General features: G+C 40.1%; 1 protein-coding gene across 2 annotated transcripts in view; it reads left to right on the top strand.

Moving 5' to 3' along the window:
* Nucleotides 1-22,359, top strand: part of SCAMP1 (secretory carrier membrane protein 1) — a 52,556-nt gene that overhangs the window by 10,027 nt on the left and 20,170 nt on the right. Inside the window, exons 2-4 of one of the 2 annotated variants that reach the window (XM_074933027.1) lie at nt 3,934-4,011; nt 18,818-18,916; nt 19,174-19,285. In XM_074933027.1, the coding sequence (XP_074789128.1) occupies nt 3,934-4,011; nt 18,818-18,916; nt 19,174-19,285 (289 nt within the window). The remainder of the gene's footprint in view (nt 1-3,933; nt 4,012-18,817; nt 18,917-19,173; nt 19,286-22,359) is intronic. The other variant, XM_074933028.1, reaches the window with a different exon arrangement.

Raw genomic sequence — 22,359 nt, 5'->3', positions numbered from 1 at the left:
CCTGTTGGCATCAGTTCTATGCACTGTAGGTATTCAGAACAATTTGAAGTCTAGCAGCCTATACCTGGGCACCCAGACTATGAAGAGCTTGTATCTTTCCATGCTGAGCATAGTTCTAGCATTAAGAGAAGCTCTCAGTGAACGAGTGCAGGAGACACATGCATCTCCAGGCTAGTAATTGCCTCCTTCACCTATGAGGTTACTCTTCTTTTACTGTGATTTCTGGTTAACTTCTTGACTCTTTTCCCCTGTGGAAGAGATCAGGCCATGAACTTCTGTTGAAGTCCAGGCTGTAATCGAGGTTTTCTGAGAGCAGAATTTGAATTCTACTTGCCATGGTGGAGTTCAATTTGTGTAATTCAATACAATTATAATTTTGTAGTAGGTAATGAAACTTTAATAGAGCTGATATTGAATGTCCTGAATCATTCAGGTTTTTTTGGAAGCTGTTGCTGCTTTTGCAAACAATAACAATATTTGACAGAAGTATAGCAACTGTTAATTCAAAATGAGAATGGAATTCTTATGGAGGGCTTCTTACTCTACGCACTGTGTATTTAAACATACAATTTATTTCTAATACTGAGACTTTTGATGTAGTAAGCTTATTTCGTTCAGCGTATGTTTCCTGTTGTTTGTCAGTGTTAGAATGTCACAACAACTGTGTGAAGACAACTGAGAAACTTTTTCCCCATGGTCTTCTCTAAAACACTCAGGCGAAAAAAGGCTTTCTTTAATCAAATATTTATTATGTTTGCATATTGTATTTCTAAATATAAATTGCTCTTCTGGATTTGACTTGACTACTCTTTCCTGCTTTTTGAATCTGATGCTGTTCTGCTGCTTTCTTTCCTGCTTTTTTGGAAATCTGCTGCTTGGCAGTCTCATGAGTCCAATATTCTAGTTATTTAAATAACTGCATTTATTGTCCTTTGCAGGCACGCTCAAGCTAAGTTACTTGGTTAGTAGTGCACTCTTCACAGAAGTTTAGTGTTGAAATGTACTTTTTAAGCAGATAATGTAAGTTAAAGTACTGAGTGCTATTTGAGGTTTAATAATGTAGACATACTGTTTCACTGTGTGGCTGATGTAGCTATCACTAGTTTTGTATGTGTATATACTTGAACATTTTTATGTGTGGGAGAGGGGATGATAGCAGAGCATTTGTGGAAGGGGTACCATACTGTAAATATGAACAAAGAACAGCATATTTTATGCTCTGCTAATTCACACTAACATATAAAGGTGAGAATGAGTGTACTGGGTCAGGTTAGGATAGAGTTAATATTTTTTCACAGCAGTCCCTATGGTGCTGTGTTTCAGATTTATGACCAGAACAGTGCTGGTAAGGCACCAGTGTCAGCTGTAACTGAACAGTGCTTGCATAGCACCAAGACAGCCTTTGTTTCACACTCTGCTTCCACCTGAGAGTCGGCTCGGGTTGGGCAAGAGGTTGGGAGGGGACACAGGCAGGACAGCTGATCCCAGCTGGTCAAAGAGATATTCCATACTGTATTGTATCATGGTTGGTGATAACGTTGGTGGTGCTGGTAGTGGTGTTGGGGATGTTCCAAGGTTTCTCAGAGGCTGGCTGGGCATTTGTCTGCTGGTGGGAAGTTGTGAGTGATTGCCTTTGCGTCAGTTGTGGGGTTTTGTTGCTTTTTTTTTTTTCCTTTTTTTCTCTACCTCTTCTTCCCACTTTTTATACTTTTTCTTTACACCCACAAGTTTTACTTGCTTGTGCCTTTCTCAATCTCTAACCCATCCCGCAGGGGAGCGCAGTGGACCAGTGATTAGGTGGGGGCCACCACAGTAAGCTAAGTTTTCAGCTGTGTACAGCTTTCTACCATCCTGTATATTGAATTTTGAAATTGTCTTATTTGTATTAACTTTGTTTTAAGTTAATCTTTTTTGTTCTTGTCCTGATAAGTTTTGTAAACTAATGCCTAATTCAAATGTGAAATTTAATTCTTCCCTTTTTTAATGATCTTTTTATTGTTTCAAATGATGAAAATAATGTAGTTGAATTTTGTCAGCAAGCATTCTCCCCCCCCCCCTTTCCATTGTTTTTGTTGTTCATCTGCATAATATTTTGTGCCAGTCATTTAATGAAATAGTGTATTATAATGAATTAGTCTGTAAGTTTATGCAGGATCTGGTAATATTTTAGTTGGAACAGTGCATTCAAGTCTAAGATGGTAACTAAAAAATACGGCAAACTTGTGGGGGAGACTGCCACCAGGGTGTCTTCATTGAAATCACTAATTATAGTATGAGTCAAATGTAGGAAAGCTGATTTTGTATTGCATGTAACAATGTTTTGTATACATTTATAGAAAGGGTGATTCTTGCTCAGTCACCATTAAAATATTGATTTGCAGCTAACTGTATGCTTTAGTCAAATGTGGTAGCATTTTATGTGACCACAAGAGTAGTTTTTATTTATGCTTACGCAGATGAATTTGATTAAAATATGCAACATAATTTTTTTAAAGTTTTGACGCAATGATTTGCTTGTCTTAAGCTTTTTAAAATAATATTTTTTTAATTACCTCATTAATAAATTTGTGAATAAAGATAATGGAAAAAACAGACTTGTTCTCATTTGCTATATCCTTCAGGATTTTAGTGTTGATAGATATTCTGCCCTTTTTTTTTTTCTAGGTGTAAATAAGTTGACTGCAGCTGTTGAGAAGATATTGTTCTTGCATCTGTAGATTAAGTTATTGCTGTCAGGACTAAACTAATGTTTATCAGATGCCGATTCTAAGAATCTAGATTATATTTTTCAGTATCTTAACAATTTGTATATCTGCTATAGTATAGATTAAGTCATTGTATTTTAAAAAATCAGACAAGTATTTCATGTAGAGGTTTTAAATATATCTGTCTTTAAAGGAAATATTAATGTAAGTGTATAGAAATGTAAATACTTATGTTCTTTCCTGGTTTTTATCAACTGCAATTTGTTGTCTAATGTTGAACTAGACTGTGGAAGCTAAGGAAATATGTATATCTATACATAACAGTTATAAATAGTAAATAGTATGTTACAGCTATTTTGTATATTTGATGTACATATAAAATATTGTACACTTGTTTTGCACGTTTATGTAAATATAAATGTAACCATACTAAATAAGTGGATTTATTAATTTTCAAGAAAACCTTCCTTTCATTCATTCTGATGTTCTGAAGATGCAAACCCCTTAAATTAATGCACAGAAACAACATAGTGGAGCCAGGCATCACATGGAATAAGTACAATTTTTCTTCATATGAAGTTAGTGTGATCCATGGTAGCGAGCTCTTCTTCAGAACCAAGCCTGCCTGTCTCTAGCACAGATAAATGTTTCATTGTTGAAATTGCTTCCTCAAGCTAAACCTCAAGCAGTCTTTCTTACTGTATAGTTCATTGGAGGAAAAAAATTACAGTTTTTCCTTAATTTTACCAGTTTAAGTAGAAGCTGAACCAGAGGTGCTTTTGGAATTGTGGGACAGTTTCCTCAGCTTCATTTTTCTGAAATGCTTTTCCTATTCCTGAAGGTGTTTGAGGTACTTCTGGGTAGGGAAAAACAAGTTACAGAAAGCTCTTTTCTTCTGTTTTGCTTTTTGGGTGTGTGGTATTAGAGTCCAGTGGTCAGCATAACAGGGTACAGTTTTATTCCCTTCTCTATTGAGAGCTTTTTTCCTTATAAGTCAATAGTATGACAGATGGAGTTTTAGACTGTGTTAATCTAGGTTTATAAGAAGCTCAGAATGGAATTAAGCCATTTTGGAGACACAGAGATGGATGTTTACAGGCTTTTTTAGTGAAAACAAACCTTTTTTAGATCAAAACGAAAGCTGAGTTTTATATGATATAATTATATAGGTATTGACTTAATGCTTATATATGCGTTCATACAGTTACAGAACTGTTTTCTCTTCTAGGATCCTTCCGTTACACAAGTGACAAGAAATGTTCCTCCAGGGCTAGATGAGTACAATCCTTTCTCTGATTCAAGAACAGTAAGCATATTAATTTCTTAATCATGCTGTTAATCTTTTTAGGTAAGATTTTTGATGTATTGTTTTCAGAGTTTGGGACTGTGACGGGCTCACTAGAGGTAATGTAAGATGTGTAAGGATAGATAGTCCCATAAAGTATTTAGAGGATTGAGTGGCTAGGTTGACTGAAGTGAGCTTTGGCCTACTAAGGAAGAGTGTCTCTCTGAAAGGGGGCCAAACCAGAATTCAGTTTTTCCCCTGTTCAGTAAGACTTGTGGTAGTCTATCCTTATGCTTTTCTGAATTTTACTTGCTTTAAAGCTTGTGAATGTGGCACACTTCCCCAGTGTCTTGCTTTTGACTTCTGTTTCACTTAATGAAGGTGCCACTCAGCATAAATAAAAATGGCATTTAAGTAAAAGTCCACAGGCTATGAGTAGTTTTGCTGTAGTAAAAGGAATAATCTATGTCCAAGAAACACAGTTGCTTTTTGCCTCTAATGTGTTTAGTTTTATTTTACCTTGTGCTTATTTTCACCCATGGCGGAGAGGAAATACAGTGAATGGGGTAGTAAATTAAAACAGAAACAGCATTTTTCAGTGGTTACTATTGATAGTAATGATCTTGTACAAGACTGGCAAGATGTATGGATGATTGTTGTCTGTCAGTATAACTTACAAACATACAAATATTGTATTTGTCAAAAGTAGGCTTATTTCCTATGGTAAGTGCTGATAAGGAATGTTGGTATTTCATAGAATCATAGAATCATTCAGGTTGGAAAAGACCCTTGGGATCATCAAGTCCAACCATCAGCCCAACTCTACAAAGTTCTCCCCTACACCACATCCCCCAGCATCTCATCTAAACAACCCTTAAACATTTGAGTCTCTGCAATGCAGCTGTAAGGTTTCATACAGTGTTAAAATGCTAGACTGGAAGAAGCTTGGTTTTGAGTATGCCTTGGATGAACTTATTAAGGCAGACTATTTACAGCTAGCAACAATATTAAATAAGTCCCCAAAATTTTTTTCTCCTAAGACAATGTGATGAATTATGCTTGATGTATCTTCCTGAAGCTTGAAGAGTCTCAGAATTGCTTTGTATTGACCATAATTTATAAAGACAGTAAGTCTTGTTAAAAGAAATTAAAAATCTAAAGCTACTCTGACTTTTTTATTACTTATGTACTTATTTTAACACATAGCTCAGTGGGTAAAGTAAAACAAGTATATAGCTAAGGTTGTCTGGCTTTGAACAGTCAGCTGTGCATGTATAAAAAGTTCTAATTGCTCATTACAGATGTCACTTATACAGAAAAATTGGGAGCATGGAGGAAATCTTTAAGTCAATGTTCATATCTACTGAGTATGTGCTATATTCATCCACTGTCATTCAATTAAGTGTGAATTTTCTAACATCCCATAGATAAAACCTGTCTATTGAATGAGCAGTTAGTTTTCTTTCTGTAGAGGAAAAGAACTTTCACAGGTATTTTTGCAGAAAGCAGGACTGAAGGAATAAAGTATGTATTCAGCTAAGAGTGCAGTAATAACCTTTAGATGATGCTACCCTTCCTCTCTGTGTACCTTGTGGATGATGAATATGTAAGTATTGTGTAATTACATGCATTTGCTTAGATACCTAAGGATATGATCACAGTTCCATATTCTCACCTCTTTTCCTGCCATCTCTGTATGCAAGAGAAGGATGTACTATGTGTGTACAAATAATTGTATGTGACAGGAGTAAGGAAAGAGGCAGTGGAAGTGAATGCCTTTAAAGACTGGATGAACAGAGGTAGAAGTAGGTTCTGTGAATTTTAGACTTGGGAGGATTGCAGTGTCCATCAGAGTAGGGACAGAAGTTTGCATTTTGTGTGCCGCTCAGAGCAGAATCATTCAGATAATTTCTGGGGGCCTTGATTTGTTGCTGTTCCTTGTTCTACCTTTGTTGGGGAGCTGAGTAGTCTTGAACAGTTCTGTACAGGTAACCTGATGTCTAACATTTGAAGACCATAATAGCACTAGGGAGAGCTGGTGGTAGCAAAATATGTCCTGGAAATTCCTGTGCTCTTTATTTAGGAATTGCTAGACTGTAAGACCTAAAATAGTGTTTGTTTCACCATGAGTAACAATGTATAGTTGTAGTTTTAAGGAAGCTGAGAATGGTATGCTTCAGTTAGAAATCCAGACTTCTAGTGGTAATGGTAAGATGGTGTCTTGCAATCTATAGCATTAACACAGAATTAACCTTCTTCCCTGTTTTCCTCCAAAATTCGAGTTAATAAACCATGCTGGACTCCAAAAGTATTTCTCCATTGCAAATCCAGACAGGGGTGTTTCTTCTGTGAGAAAATGACTTCAAACTCTCAATACTGACATTTGTTATCTTAGTTCAGTTGTATCTCCCTTTGCCAAGTATTTCAGTGTATTCACTTTTTCTCAGTCAACTTATATCTGTCACATGTGCAGTAGGAAATTTGATAGAAAAATAACATGTAAGGCATAATGAGAAAAGTGAATGGGCATAGGAGATTTTTAGGTCTCAAGTGTCACCACCTTAATATCTAACATGAGAAATCAGGAGGAGTTGGTTTTTTGTTGTTGGGTTGTTTTTTTTTTTTTCTTCTTACTAAGTCTCAAAGCCTGGCTTATTTTTGATTGTTAAACCAAACAATGTTTTCAGTGAATGGTATAAATGTTAGATTAAATATCGTTGCCTGCATCTTCAATGGTTTTGTTTCCAGCTCTTAATAGTCACCATGGAGATAACTTTGTCTTTTGTCATGTTTCTGAAATTGACAAGGAACAGATCAGATCAGGCAATCAGTATTTCTGCTTCATGATTTAATGAAACTGTTGTTAAAGACGACATTTAGTCCCTTCCTGGTTCTAGGTATAATAATGCTTATTGCTACATGCATAATAATGCTTATTGCTATGTGCATAATAATGCATATAGCAATCACTTTCAAATTGCTGCATTAAAATTTTTGGAAAAATCAGTAGGTAGTTGGGGTGTTTTTCATTTTTAAGAGGCATTTTTTAATGGATTTTCTTTAAAGTAAATTCCCGGGCAGCTCCCCTCTTTTTTTGCATCCAAACACAGTGAAGTGCTGATGGGAAATGAGATTGTCCACACCTTGCCTCTTTTGGAAGTCACACCCCCCACCCCCCAGTAAATAAACTGTTTCACCTACATGAAGAAATCTATTAGAGATAACTTCTTTTGAGCATTTATCTCCAGCCAACCTCTTGTCTTTAAGAGAGGTCATAATAATTTTCTTCCTCCCCCAGTGCAGCTGTGAGAACAGAGTATGAAGTAAAAAGGTCTATCGCAGAAGTACCATTTGCGGTAAGAACAAAAAGGGATGTTGTAGAGTGGTGTCGGTTGAATTTCAAGATCCAAGTATCTTATCATAATATGTCAGTGAGGGTCAAAGACTATGAATCTATGAAGTAAAGTCTCTAAAAACAGCTGAGTTAGTTCCCCTGTCTAAATGTGGGTGGTATGTCATGATATGATATGATACTATCCAGTGATGGCCGGAGGTTAGTGGAATTCTCACAATACAAGTCTGAGTAATTAACGTTAGAGTTACACTCTTAAAAAGACAGAATTGCTGACCACCTGTCTTGTGAATGTCTCATCAGTCCTGTGCAGGCTCTAAGTCAGTTGGGTATCTCTCTTCCACACCCAAGTCCCTACACTACAGATAGCACTGAGACAGGCAACCAACTGCATGTGCACAGGCAGGTATGTCAGAATAAGTGCGAAGTCACCGGTTGCAGTAGACCTCTGGAGGTCTTCTTTTTCAATCCTGCCTATTCAAAGTTGGTCACTAAGTCACATTGCTCAGCATCTTGACCTGAGGAGTTCTGAGTATATACAAGGATGGAGATCCTGTGACCTCTCTGGGCAACCTGTTCCAGTGTTTGGGAGTTCTTACAGTGATTTTCTTTTTTTTCCCCGTAGTATCTAATTAATTTGCTGTGTTCCAAAAAGTAACATGTTCTGTAATAAAAGCAGCATGATCTTTTCCCAACAACCCCATGTGTATACTGATCCATAATGGAGTCAAAATGTATTTGTTTTGATTCTTATATTTAATAAATTATGTATTAATTACAGCAGAATTCTACAGCTTCATGCTGATATGTAAGCCAACCTTTTGTCCAGTAAATACGAAATTAGAAATTAAAGAATTTTTATGGGATTACTGTGACAATCTGCTCGGGCGAGAAACATAGATCAAGTCTTGTTTACAAATTGTCATTATTTCTGACATGGGGCCAAGTCTTCCATGTTCCAGAAGGATGGATTAGACTGTTAAATTTGAGAAGGGAAGGAAGAAGCTTGAATTCTACTTCCCTGAAGCCAACTGAGAAGCCTGTGTCTACTCACCTACTTCTGAGACAAAAGACAACAGTACTTTTTGGGATGCTCTGGTATGAACTGCATAAGATGTTGGTCATGGTTCACAGAATTACCTGGCAAGTGCCAGATTCACTGGTTTCCTTTGAAGTGGCTCAGCAATTTTTATTCCTAGAAATCCTGTCAATAAAAATCATAACAACATAGACAAAAGTACACTAACAGATGAGAATTCTTGTTCTGCTTACTTAATAGTTAAGGATCTCAGTGTCTTTATGAAATGTCCATTAATTACCAAAACTAGTTCCTGCAGATACCTAGTTTGACATCTTCAGGGTTTTGATAGCTATTGACCAAGTGTGTCTCTCCCACTTGCATCTTTTGTGCTCATAAAACATTTGAGGTGACCTTAGAAAGTGGGTGTTTGCTTTCGGTTCTAAATAGCAAATCAGTTGCTCCTGTACATAGCTCTAATCTGACTGCTTGGTAATAGTATTTTCTCAGTAAGATTTACATTTATTACGTACAGTTTTTGTCTTTGCCAACCTTTTAAAAACTTAAATTTGAGATATTGCTTTCCAGCACCTCCGGTTTTAGACTTCATGCATCTTCTACACTTGGGCCACTGCAGACAATTTTTCAATACAAGAGCTTGCAAATACATCTCTATTTCAGAATGTAAGGAACCTAATGTATGCTAGCTAACATTCTAATAAATATTTTCACTGGAATTGTTTTGCAACTTATTTTATGAAGTTAGTTTAATTCTTAATTGAGCTAACTAAAGAGATGGCAATTAGTGCAAACCTGCGCTTACTCTATATTTAGAAATTGATGTGAGACATTAACTTCCAGAATTGTGCTTTGTACTGTTTTTTTAGTAACTGTACAAAGAACTGTCTGCCTTATGGTTTTGTATACCAAGTCAATAAATTATCATTTTGTTGAATTTTATTGAATGTGTTTTAATTGTGTATATGAAGCATCACTTGTTTTGAGTACGTTGGCTGCCTTAAGACTTAAGTGTGCATAACCTCTGTTCTCCCTGATTCTTGTTTGTTTGCCTTGTATGCATTTTTATTGAACTTCTGTTCTGCTGAATACTGGGAAATATATAGGACAAAAGACACAAAGTGGTTTCTGATATACTGATATCCTGATACACAAATAACTTTTTTCATCTTCTTTTTGCCTGTACCCTTTTCTTACTACCTATGTCAGTCCAATAATAGAGAATCCTGTATGTTGGCTGAACTTTTGTCCATGCAGTCCTCCAGATCTGCTGCACAGTGCTAGAGCCTGAAGATGTGCCCCCTCTGATTTAACTTAAGTACTTCTTGCTTCTAGGAAATTCCCAAACTGTACAGCTCTGTTCTGCAGGAGGGGTTTTTTGTAGGTTTTTTAGGTAGCTGAACAATTTTCCGAAGCTGGATACTTCTGTTTGTTTCATGTTGAGTAGCTGTGTGGTTTTTTATGCTGCTCAGCTTTGATTATGGTTATAAAAATGAGTACTTCAGTTTGGCAGGAAGACAGTGCAACCTGATTTTAAAACAGTTGCATGCTTGTCACTTTTTAAGAGCCATCTCTTATGAACACAGGGTCAGGGAATTCCAAAATGTTGAAGTCAAGCAAGCGGGGCAGAAGGTGGGTTTGGCTGAGCAGGAGTCTTCTAGGACTCAGGTGGAAGAGGAAGGTGCACAGATATAGGAAGCAGGGACAGGTGACACAGGAGGCCTACAGAGATGCTGTTCACCACTGTAGGGAGAAAATTCATGCTTGATCAGAGTTCAAGCTGGCCATCACTGTCAAGGACAACAAAAACTTTTTAAGATGTGTTAAGAAGGATCAGGAAGAATATTGGTCCATTGCTTGATGAGGTCAATTACTTTACAAATAGGTATGGTGACAAAGCAGAGATGTTTAGTGCCTTCTTTGTCTCTATCTTTAACACCAGTGATGGGCCCTGGGACCCCTGGAGCCTTGTGACTGGGGGCATGACAAACTCCCAGCTGACTCTGAAGTTGTTTGAGACTTGGTGCTCCAGCTGGATGCACATAAGTCTATGGGGCCTGATGGGATTCATCCCAGGGTGCTGAAAAAGCTGGCTCATGTTATCATGGGACCTCTTTCCACTATTTTTCAATGGTCTTGGGAGTCTGGAAAGGTACTGGTTGACTGGAAGCTAGCAAATGTTGTAGTTTTCAAGGAAGGTAAAAAGGAAGACCCTGGTAAATACCAGCATGTCAGTCTCACTTCAGTGCCTGTTAAAATTATGAAGAAGGTTATTCTGGGAGTTACTGAAAAACACTTGAGAGACAATGCAGTAATTGGTCATAGCCAGCATGGGTTCACAAGGGGAAAGTCCTCATTAACCAACTTAATTTCCTTTTATGAAAAGGTCACCCATCTAGTTGACCAAGGGAAGCCAGTAGATGTGAGGTTTTGGGGTTTTAGCAAAGCTTTTGATACTGTCTCTCACAGTATCCTGCCAGACAGAATGTCCAGCACACAGCTAGACAAGGCCATAATACATTGGGTGAGAAATTGGCTGATGGGTTGGACTCAAAGTATTTTCAGTAAGTTAGGTTACATCAGGCTGGTGGCCAGTCACCACAGGGGCTCCTCAGGGTTCAATTTTAGGGCCAGTTCTATTCAATGTTTTTATAAATGATCTGCACACAGGAGTCTAATGTACATTAAGTAGGCGTTACAGATGCTCTCAAACAACCAAGCACCAAAAATAAAAAAAAAAAACCACAGTTAACTAGCTCTCCGTAAATTACAGGTTCGAATGTCTGTGAGAGGAGAACAGAAGAGCTTTCTAGGATTTAACGGCAACCCAGAACACATGACGAAGCCCTGCTCCCTGGGCTTTAACGACAACCCAAAATGCTTTATCACTCACCTGACAAGTGAGGGCTCTCACCCTTGAGGACCTGTTCAAGGCAGCATCCCAACCCAAGGCACCTTGAGAAGTTTCCTTGGGCCAAGGGAAGAGTCCTGATCCAAGGGGCGACTGACTCCCTTGGTCCTGACCCAAGGGGAGAGTCCTCGAGGGCAGCTGCTGCTCCAGGGGACGAGCTCCAAGTAGCCCCCCAGGGGACTCCAGTGATCCCCAGGCCAGATGTGACCTGCAGTCAATAGCGGCTCCCATTGGCGAAAGGCCCCAATTGCCACGGGGCCCTGAGAGAAAAGGCAGCCCCCAGCTGCCACACCTCAGCAGCCAAGAAGCTCTGTTTTACTGGGTGGATGCACCTGCCACAGTAGATTCGCTGATGACAGTAAACTAGGAGGAGCTGTGGACTCTTTCGAGGGTAGAGAGGCCTTACAGAGAGATGTGAATAGACTGAGCAGTCACAACCTATAAATTTTAAGATGAGTCAGTGCCTGATTCTGTACCTGGGGTGGGTTAATTCTGGTAATTTGTACAAAGTGGGGGACGAGAGGCTGGAGAGCAGCCCTGCAGAAAGAGATCTGAGGATATGGGTTGACGGCAAGTTGAATGGATCAGCAGCATGCCCTGGCAGCCAAAAGGGCCAGCTGTGTCCTGGGGTGCATCAAGCACAGCATAGCCATCCAGTCCAGAGAGGTGATTGTCCCCCTCTACACTGCACTGGTACAGCCCCACCTCGAGTACTGTGTGCACTTTGGGGTGCCTAAATATAAAAGGAGGAGTGTGTCCAGAGGAGGACAACAAAGATGGTGAAAGGTCGTGAGGGCAAGACCTAGGAGGAATGGCTGAGGTCACTTGGCTTGTTCAGCTTGGAGAAGAGAAGGCCAAGAGGTGACCTCACTGCAGCCTACAACTTCCTCAAGGGGAGCAACAGAGGGGGAGGTCTCCGGTGACGAGCAACAGGACACGAGGAGATGGGATGAAGCTGTGTCAGGGGAAGTTCAGGCTGGATAGAGAGGATGATCAGGCACTGGAACAGGCTCCCCAGGGAAGTGGTCAGAGCCCCAAGCCTGTCAAAGTTTGAGGAGCATCTGGATGACATTCTTAGTCATATGGTTTAGTTTTAGGTAGTCCTGTGAGAAGCAGGGAGTTGGACTCAGTGATCCTTACATGTCTCTTCCAACTTGAGATATTCTATGATAACAATGCTTTCTTCATTAGATTCTTGATCCGTAGAAGATGATTTATACTACCTGTGCCTATTGTGCATTGAATTGTGATTTTTTGGAATAATAACCTGGAAAAATAATCACATTAAAGCAATATTGAACTTCTACCATTTGAGGCAAATTTGAATACTTGCACTTTATTCCCCTGTGCACACATTATGAAGTGAAGTAATTATGAAAACACAGTAGTATACAAAAACACTCATGGCTTCTTCTGTACTTAATGAAGAAATACTACTGTATTTCAGCAGCTGTCTGTATCCTGTGAATACAATGTCTGGAATGCAACTTTTGCTGGGATTGTATTCTTAATATATATATCAAGCTAGCAGAAATTCTGGAGTGATACCCAGCAAAAATGAACAGCAGATGTTGAAGCAGATACTTGATTTTTTTCTTACCTTTTTCTTACTACCTCTGACTCTCTCTGCTTTTTCTAGCATTAGGCACTAATACCATCATGTGATATTAAATAACTCGAGTAATACTATACACACAATAACATTCATGAATGGTGTAGACGCATTTATTGTAGCTCAAAAATAGCTGCTTAGATCTACCATAAGAACAGACTAATCATGTGAGCTTTTTGCTGCTTTGTCAAGTTTGCTACTGAGGTGAGATAGCCTTAGAAAAGTGGAAGCTATTTTCAAAGAAGACTTAAGATCTTAAACTGTACCGTGTGAAACTGTAGGGCAGCCTCAGAGCTCTGAGGAAGAACTTGTAAAACAATTTGGGAAACTCTTTCCTGGAAGCACTCTCCCATCTTTGAAGGTTGTAAGAGTACATATAGAAGATAATGACGTAGGAAAAAGCTAAATGAATCATTTCTTTACAGGAGAAGTGTCTTAAACTTGAATTGTCAGCAGAATGGGCTTTAGAGAAGTGATAACTTGCCAGAAATAGGTAGTCAGCTGAGTGTTAAGAAAACTAAAATGAGAAATTGCTAAAGCATGAACTGGAATGTACTTCAGCTGGCTTCATACCAGAGGAAGGAAAATTGTCAGCTGTCACACTCACTGCAGAAAAAGCTTTTAAAAGGTTGTAAGAAACTAAAGAGGCCGGAAGGTACAAGTTCTTTACTGGACAAGTTGGGGTGGGGAGGAGTTGTGGAAAAGTCTACTAATCATAAATGGGTTTTTGTTGTTTGGTTGGACTTTCTGTTTGGTTATGGTTTATTTTGTTATTTTTTAGCAGACCTTTACAAAGATAGGGGCTTTAACCTTCAAACAGACATGTAAGTTGCCTTGATTACTGCACCATTCCTGTGTTAAGTAATGGACTATAGCACACAGCTCTAACAGCATCATGAGACTCAGGGCAGCTGTTTCCTTGCATTGAAGTTCTTGAAATAGTAAGCCTGGGCTGTCTTCCTTCAGGTTACTACAATGATATGACTGTATGTTTTTTGAGGGGCTAAGGCCTGAAGGAGGATCATAATCCCAGTTATATTATTACAGAGTATCCAAAGGTATGCATGATTCTTAATCAGGTACCATCCTTGTAAAAGTTATGGTAGCCTTTCAGTTGCAAACCTCCATGATGGTCCAAGTAATAAAGTCAGTCATACTGGTTACTGTAAGGGTATGTAGAATGTGAGAGCATCTGCTTCATTAAGGTTATAGACATTTCAGTTATAAGGGAGTAATAAGTAAAAGGGAAAGCAATAAACAAAGGCAGAATCACAAACCTGATAGATAAGAGATAACAGAGGCAAAATGGAAGACTGGAATTCTTCAGACACTAATTTAGGGACTTTGAAGAGGGTCAACATGGACTTTTTAACTGATAAGAAGGAAGAAACAAGATAAGCATGAATATTATGGATAGTTGAGGGGAGTCTGTGGGACTGTGCAAAGTAATATTTAGCGGTGTCCTGGTTTTGGCTGGGATAGAGTAGATTTTCTTCTACCAGTAGCTGGTACAGTGCTGTGTTTTGGATTTAGGAAGAGAATAATGTTGATAACACACTGATGTTTTAGTTGTTGCTAAACAGCGTTTACACTAAATCAGGGACTTTTCAGCTTCTCACACCACCCCACCAGTGAGTAGGCTGGGGTGCACAAGAAGCTGGGAGGAGACACAGCCAAGATGGCTGACCCAAAGGGATATTCCATACCACATGAAGTCATGTTCAGTATATAAACTAGGGGTAAAGCTGGCTGGGGGCTGCTGCTCAGGCTGAGCATTGGTCAGCAGGTGGTGAGAAACTGAATTACGCATTACTTGTTCCGGATATTCTAATTATTATTTTTGTTGTTATTTTCCCTTCCTTTTCTGTCCTATTAAAGTGTCTTTATCTCAACCCATGGATTTTTTTTTCCTTCTGATTCCCTCCCCCATCCCACTGGGCAGTGGGGTGAGTGGGTGAGTGGGTGTGTGATATTTAGCTGCCAGCTGTGGTTAAACCACGACAAGGGCAATGGTCAAAGATGCGGAGCAGTTGGAGTCTGGGGAGGAGCAATAAGGAGACTGGAGAAGTTAGTACACTTATCTGACAGCCATGTTCCTAATCATTGCAGTTATTGTTAAATCCTTTCTTAATTCTCTTTTTGTGACATTTCACACTACCACATCTGTGAGTGCTGCAAAGTCTAGGGGCCAGCAACTGGAGAGACTAGAGTGAGAGACTTAGTCAGCAGCATGGTCAGACTCGAAGCAGTAGCGGTCCATATGTTTGTTTTTTTCAACAGCTGAGCATCTGGGTGTCAGCAGCTGGAGGGACCATGGGTCACAGGGCCCATGTGTTTGAAGTTCCAGCAATCGAAGGACCAGTGTGTTTTACTCTGTGTATATATGTGTAATTCACTAGCAAACTTCAAGCTGGACTAACGGGCAAATAGGAGAAAAATCTCTCTGGAAAGACTCAAAGACTGAGCCAAAAGTAAGTAAGGCAGTCCGTGGTCTGGACTTGGACATATGATAAGCTGAGAGCCCATGCTGGCATTTGAGGGAGCTGCAAATGTGGAGGTTGCTTGTGACATGAGTGTATGAGTGCATGAATCTTACAGTGAACGTCAAGCTGGGCTAGCTGGCGAATGGGAGGAAACCCATATACCAGGTAAGAGAGCTCCAGATCCGGGCAGCTATATCAGACAGGCTGAGGGCCCGCTGCTCATATCTGAGGGATCTTAAACTGTTGGTGTGCTTGTAAATCTTGAGTGAGGCATGTGCTTTCAATAGAGAACTTCAGTGCTGATCATCTGGAGAGGAATGGGTTGTGACTCTGTGTACCTATGTTCTATGTAGTTTTGATAATGTTGTGGGGGTGTTGTTAAAGGCACTCATCTTGCTCCTAGCTGAAGCTGGAAACAGGAAAGCCATAGCTGTCTCTATCAGCCTGGAATGAAGAGCCAGAAGGTCTTAGGGTGTGTTGGGCTGGGCTCCAGCAGTTGGAAAGGGGGAGTCCCCAGGTCTCAGTGTCTGCTGGAAGGGGTAGCATTTGTAACATCCTTTAACAGCTTTTGTCCCCCAGCTCCTCTTGACTTAGGATTCCAGGATGCACAGCCCCTTATACAAATCACTGGTGTGGTCTCATTTCTTCCAGGGAGCACAGGCTCTTAACTAGGCACTGGGTATTTTACACAATTGTCATTGCATGCACAGTAGACAGCAAGTCTAACACCATACAGATGGCCAGCTAGCATATACTGGAACCTAAACAATGTAGAAATCTGAATTGGAAGAATCTTGTACATAATTATTTCCATATTAATGTCATATATCGTCTATGCTGTTGGCTAATGTCTTTGATTATGTAGCTTAAGTGAGCCTTCTGATTGGTTCCTTTATTCATAAGCATATATGCATGTTATAGTCATTAGCAGCACTGTAGGCTATTTGGACAAAGCATCTTTCAACGATGAATATTTTGAATTAATTGTTCAAATATTTTCTAGTCTGACAATCCACCTTTTTACACTATTACAGGTACTATAACTTCTTACAGTATTATTGGAGGACTACTGCAGTGCTTGCTGGAGACTGTGAACAGTTTTGCTCATTAGTTTAGCAGGCAGCTGCTTATGAGCTATGTTTTCAAAGCTATTGTTACTTTAGCGATGAAGCTATAATAATCAGACTTTTGGCTTTTGTATCACTGCTCTGGCCTACAATGCATAATGCATAAGAGTTTTTGTTCAGTAGCTTTTTGTTACTCTGCTGCAAGTTTTGTAACTTGTATTTGAAGCAGAAGGTGATAAATGTCTAGTTTTGGTAGGAGTTCTCATACAGGCCTTCCTTCTTATCACAGAACACTCCAACGTAAGGAATAGCAGTATTAACTGTCTTTAATCAGCTTCATACAATCATAGAATCATTTCAGGACCCTTAAGATCATTGAGTTCAACTGTTTATCTAACACTGCCAAGTCCACCACTAAACCATGTCCCTAAGCACCACACCTACGCCAGAGTTGGTGACTCAACCACTTTCCTGGGCAGCCTGTTCCAATGCTTGACAAATCTGTTGGTGAAGAAATTTTTCCTAATAGCCAATCTGAACCTCCCCTGGCACAATCTCAGTCTGTTTCCTCTTGTCCTATCACTTGCTATTTGGGAAAAGAGACCAACACCACCTCTCTACAACCTCCTTTCAGGTAGTTACAGAGAACAGTAAGATCTCCCCTCAGCCTCCTTTTCTCCAGGCTGAATAACCCCAGTTTCCTCAGCCACTCCTCACAAGACTTGTGCTTTAGAACCCTCATCAGCTTTGTTGCCCTTCTTTGAACACACTCCAGCACCTCAGTGTTTTTCTTATAGGGAAGGTGCCCAAAACTGAACAGTGTTCGAGGTGCAGCCTCACCAGTGCTGAGTACAGGGGGATGATCACTTCCCTAGTCCTGCTGGCCACGCTGTTTCTGATACAAGCCAGGATGCTGTTGGTCTTCTTGGCTACCTGGGCACACTGCTGGCTCATATTCAGCTGGCCATTGACCAACACCCCCAGGTCCTTTTCTGTCAGGCAGCTCTTCAGCCACTCTTCCCCAAGCCTGTAGCATTTTGTGAGGTTGTTGTGACCCAAGTGCAGGACCTGGCACTTAGCCTTCGGCTGTCTACGTCTTACAGCACTGGCTAATCTTTCTTAGGGTGAAGATCTTAACTCACCAAGCATTTCTGAGAAATGAGACCTCTTTGATATATCAGTATTCTGTTAGGAGCTGATGTATGAGGTGGAAAGATAATTTTAAAATGCTGGAATCAGCTGATGTTGCTGAGATATGCTGCAATATAACACACAGAGGTGGAGTTTACTCAGGCATGATGTTTTCTCCTCTGTGTATTGCATTTGTGTATTTCAAAAGATGGTTAGAAAAGATACAGATAATCTGGACCAAGTTATAATTTGCTACATTAGTGGTATTTAGTTGATTCATGCTTTGTTTTAAGGTACTTTTGTATCGAAAACATCACACTTCTCACCATATTTTTGTTCTTGATTTTGGTCTTAATCAGAACAAGTGGTTATCTGTCTTACGGGATCACAGAACAGGGAAGCCTTTCATGTTGCCAGCTCTACACAAAGAAAGAACTGTAGTTTGCCCCCAAGCATATTTAAGAATAAAATAACATCATAGTAGTGCTACACTGGACTGCTTTGGAAAAGTTCAATGGATTACTTCAGTCTAGGCAGTAGTTTTTTCCTTGGTTTGATAGCTACTGGTTAACATTGTGTATAATAGAGATGTGGAGAAAGTCAGAGAAGATGACAAATGGGAATAAGCAGGAGAGGATTTATTAAAAAAAGAGCACTGAGCTACTAAAAGGTTCTTGTAAGCTGTATTCTTATAGGTAGTAACCAATTGAACAAAGTGCCAGTGGTACTTGAGACTAGATACTACAGTACGTACTGGTGGAATAGTTAAGAAATGCGTTATGGATCTTGAATTGGAAAATTTAATATGGTACATTGCTTCTCTAATTAGCCAGGTGATACAAGCCTTTGTTAAGTAGAAAGCTGTGGAATACATTAGTAATAAATAGCATTGTGTTTCAGAATAAGAATAGATCACTGTTAAATCCTGCAATTCTCTTAAACAGTAACTGTCCTTACTTATGTCTGAACAAAATTACTTTCTACTGATCCCTAAAATTCCATGTATATTTACAGCAAGTAGTGCAGTATAAAAGCAAATAAGCAAAACACTGCACCACAGAATATAGTTAACTTCTTTTTCCTAAAGGTTATAAATATTGCAGACAGCATATCAGATTTTCAGTTTATCAGTAACACTTCCTTTAAAACAACTAGACTGGTTCTTACAGAGTTGATGAAAAAATGTTTATTAGAATAGGAAATTGTTTCCCTGTAATTGTCTCTTGTTTTCTTAGCCTCCTCCAGGAAATGTGAAAATGCCTAATGTACCCAGTACCCAGCCAGCAATAATGAAACCAACAGAAGAACCACCTGCTTACACACAAATTGCAAAGGTTTGTCTAACTTTCAGGCACTAGATTCCTTTTAATTATTTAAATACACTTCTGGAGTAACCTATTTTATAAAGCATTGCTTTCCTAACGATTTGTGAACATTAATACTGCCTTTAATCAGTTAATGCATGAATTCGTGCAGTATTAGGTCAGTCTTCATCCATAACTGGAGATGCTTAATTATAGAAAATAGACTTGGAATATTTATTTTGTGTTCACATTTTTTATCAATACTTAACAATGCTTATTTTATTCAGGAGCATGCCTTGGCCCAGGCAGAACTGCTAAAGCGTCAAGAAGAATTGGAAAGAAAAGCAGCTGAACTAGATCGCAGAGAAAGGGAAATGCAGAGTCTCAATCAGCAGGGGGGTATGCATGAAAAAAAACCCTTCTTTAAATTGCAGACATTTCACTTTATCCTATAAACTGGTTTAGATTTAGAATGACATTGTGAAACAGATCAAAGAAGAGGTTTTATAATCTCTTAAGGAAAAGAAAGTTTTATCTCCCTTGAGACAATGCATACAGTGAATAATAAATGTCCTGTCCTGTACAGATTTTCACTGTAAAAATTTTAAATGTGGCTTCTGTTACATGTTACTCTGCTATAAGTTATTTTTGTTCTAGGAAGTAATACTATTTATCAGAAATGGAGCATTTTGAGAAGTAAAAGTAACTTCATAAGTAACATCTCTTTGATTTCTGTTCTGCCAGTATTTATAGCTGTAGAACGCTGCTTTGAAACATTTTCTTATCTTTTGCTATGTTACAGGCATAATATTCTATGCAAATAGCAAAAAGATCTATTATTAATCTTTTATTTTTCATGTAACACATTGGAACCCACAATCAAGACCTGTATCTCATTTTACCACAAACTGTAAGCGTGCTGTACAAAACCTGATGTTTCACAATTGAGTAAACATCTCACAGTTTCACAAATGAGAATATTTACATCCTCTTAACTGAAGTTACTTTGCTGTAAGTAGATCTATGAGAGTATTTCCTTCCAAAACGAAGAACTTCAGACAAGGGGGGGGGGGGGGGGGGGGCAAAACACTGTGCAAGGCTAACTTTGTGTAGTCTTTCCACTTGTATCTAGAATTCTGACACTTTTATTTCCACATGTGCTGGTTTTTTTAATATGCAGTGGTACAATTCCAGATTGCATAATTGTTTAGTAATTCAAATTCTCAGTGTATTTTATAGAATAGAATAGATTCAGTTGGAAGGGACCTACAATGATCATCTAGTCCAACTGCCTGACCAACTCAAGCCTGATCAAAAGTTAAAGCATATCATTAAGGGCATTGTCCAAATGCCTCTTAAACACTGACAGGCTTGAGGCATCAACCATCTCTCTAGGAAGCTTTTTCCAGTGTTTGACCACCCTCTCAGTAAAGAAGTGTGTCCTCATGTCCGGTCTAATCCTCCCCTGGTGCAGCTTTAAACCGTTCCCACATGTCCTGCCACTGGATCCTGCAAAGAAGAGATCAGCACCTCCCTCTCCACTTGCCCTCCTGAGGAAGCTGCAGAGAGCAGTCATATGCCAGTCATTTCCTAGGATCTGGGAACAGGGAATTGCTGTGCTATAAGGAAAAGAATCATGGTGATATTGTCCCTTCGTTAAGCCATTTTTATTTTCTCAGTACTTGTTCTTTTCAATCTCTATTAAATTTCTGTACCTCTTCTCCCAGATAACGATTTTTTGGATTGTTTTTTTCATTTTCTTCTCCATGTATTACCCTTCATATAATTTTACTAGCTTATATAGATTGTCTGGATTGATTACTTTTCCAGGCTTTAGGAAAATGACAGTTTTGTTCATCTATGTCTTAGGGGATGTAACTGATACCCCATGCATGTTTCAGGGTATTTCTAAAATTGTTATTTGTTATTAGGTTGCAGTTGTTCACATTAAAGTGCTTGAGAATCCCTGAAAAATTTAAAAAATTCTTTGGGAAGGCTAAACAGAGAGAGCTCCTAAAACGTTAAGACAACCAACTCTCTCAGCCTGTCACAGAATCACAGAATCAGCTAGGTTGGAAAGAACCCTGAAAATCATCTAGTCCAACCGTTAACCTAGCACTGACAGTTCCCAACTACACCAGATCCCCCAGCGCTATGTCAGCCCGACTCTTAAACACCTCCAGGGATGGGGACTCCACCACTGCCCTGGGCAGCCCATTCCAACGCCTAACAACCCGTTTTGTAAAGAAATACTTCCTGACATCTAGTCTAAACCTTCCCTGGAGCAACTTGAGGCCATAACCTCTTGTCCTGTTGGTTGTTACTTAGTTCAAGAGACTCACCCCCAGCTCTCTGCACCCTCCTTTCAGGGAGCTGTAGAGGGCGATGAGGTCTCCCCTCAGCCTCCTCTTCTCCAGACTAAACACCCCCAGTTCCCTCAGCCGCTCCCCGTACGACCTGTGCTCCAGACCCTGCACCAGCTCCGTTGCCCTTCTCTGGACACGCTCGAGTCATTCAATGTCCTTTGTGTAGTGAGGGGCCCAAAACTGAACACAGCCATCGAGGGGCGGCCTCCCCAGTGCCGAGTACAGGGGTCAGATCCCTTCCCTGTCCCTGCTGGCCACGCTATTGCTGACACAAGCCAGGATGCCATTGGCCTTCTTGGCCACCTGGGCACACTGCTGGCTCCTGTTCAGCCAGCTGTCAATCAGCACCCCCAGGTCCCTCTCTGACTGGCAGCTCTCCAGCCACTCCTCCCCAAGCCTGTAGCGCTGCTGGGGGTTGTTGTGGCCCAAGGGATTTGGCCTTATTGAAACTCCTCCAGTTGGCCTCAGCCCATGGCTCCAGCCTGTCCAGGTCTCTCTGCAGAGCCTCCCCACCCTCGAGCAGATCAACACTCCCACCCAACCTGGTGTCATCTGCAAACTGACTGAGGGTGCACTCGATCCCCTCCTCTAGATCATCAATAAAGATGTTAAACAGGAGTGGCCCCAAAACCGAGCCCTGGGGGACACCACTCGTGACCGGCTGCCAACTGGATTTAACTCCGTTCGCCACAACTCTTTGGGTCTGGCCATCCAGACAGTTTTTTTACCCAGCAAAGCACGTGCCCATCCAAGGCACAAGCAGCCCGTTTCACCAGGAGAATGCTGTGGGAAACAGTGTCAAAGGCCTTACTAAAGTCAAGGTAGACAAAACCCACAGGCTTTCCCTCATCCAATAAGCAGGTCGCCCTGTCATAGAAGGAGATCAGGTTTGTCAAGCAGGACCTGCCTTTCATAAACCCATGCTGACTGGGCCTGAGCATCTGGTTGTCCCCCATGTGTTGTATGATGGTACTCAGGATGAGCTGCTCCATCAGCTTCTCAGGCACTGAAGTCAAGCTGACAGGCCTGTAATTTCCCAGATCATCCTTCCAACCCTTCTTATATATGGGTGTCACATTGGCCAGTTTCCAAACTGTCAGGACCTCC

The sequence above is a fragment of the Athene noctua genome, chromosome Z, assembly GCF_965140245.1.
Source record: "Athene noctua chromosome Z, bAthNoc1.hap1.1, whole genome shotgun sequence".
Classification (NCBI taxonomy): domain Eukaryota; kingdom Metazoa; phylum Chordata; class Aves; order Strigiformes; family Strigidae; genus Athene; species Athene noctua.
This window is presented reverse-complemented; position numbering and strand designations above follow the sequence as displayed.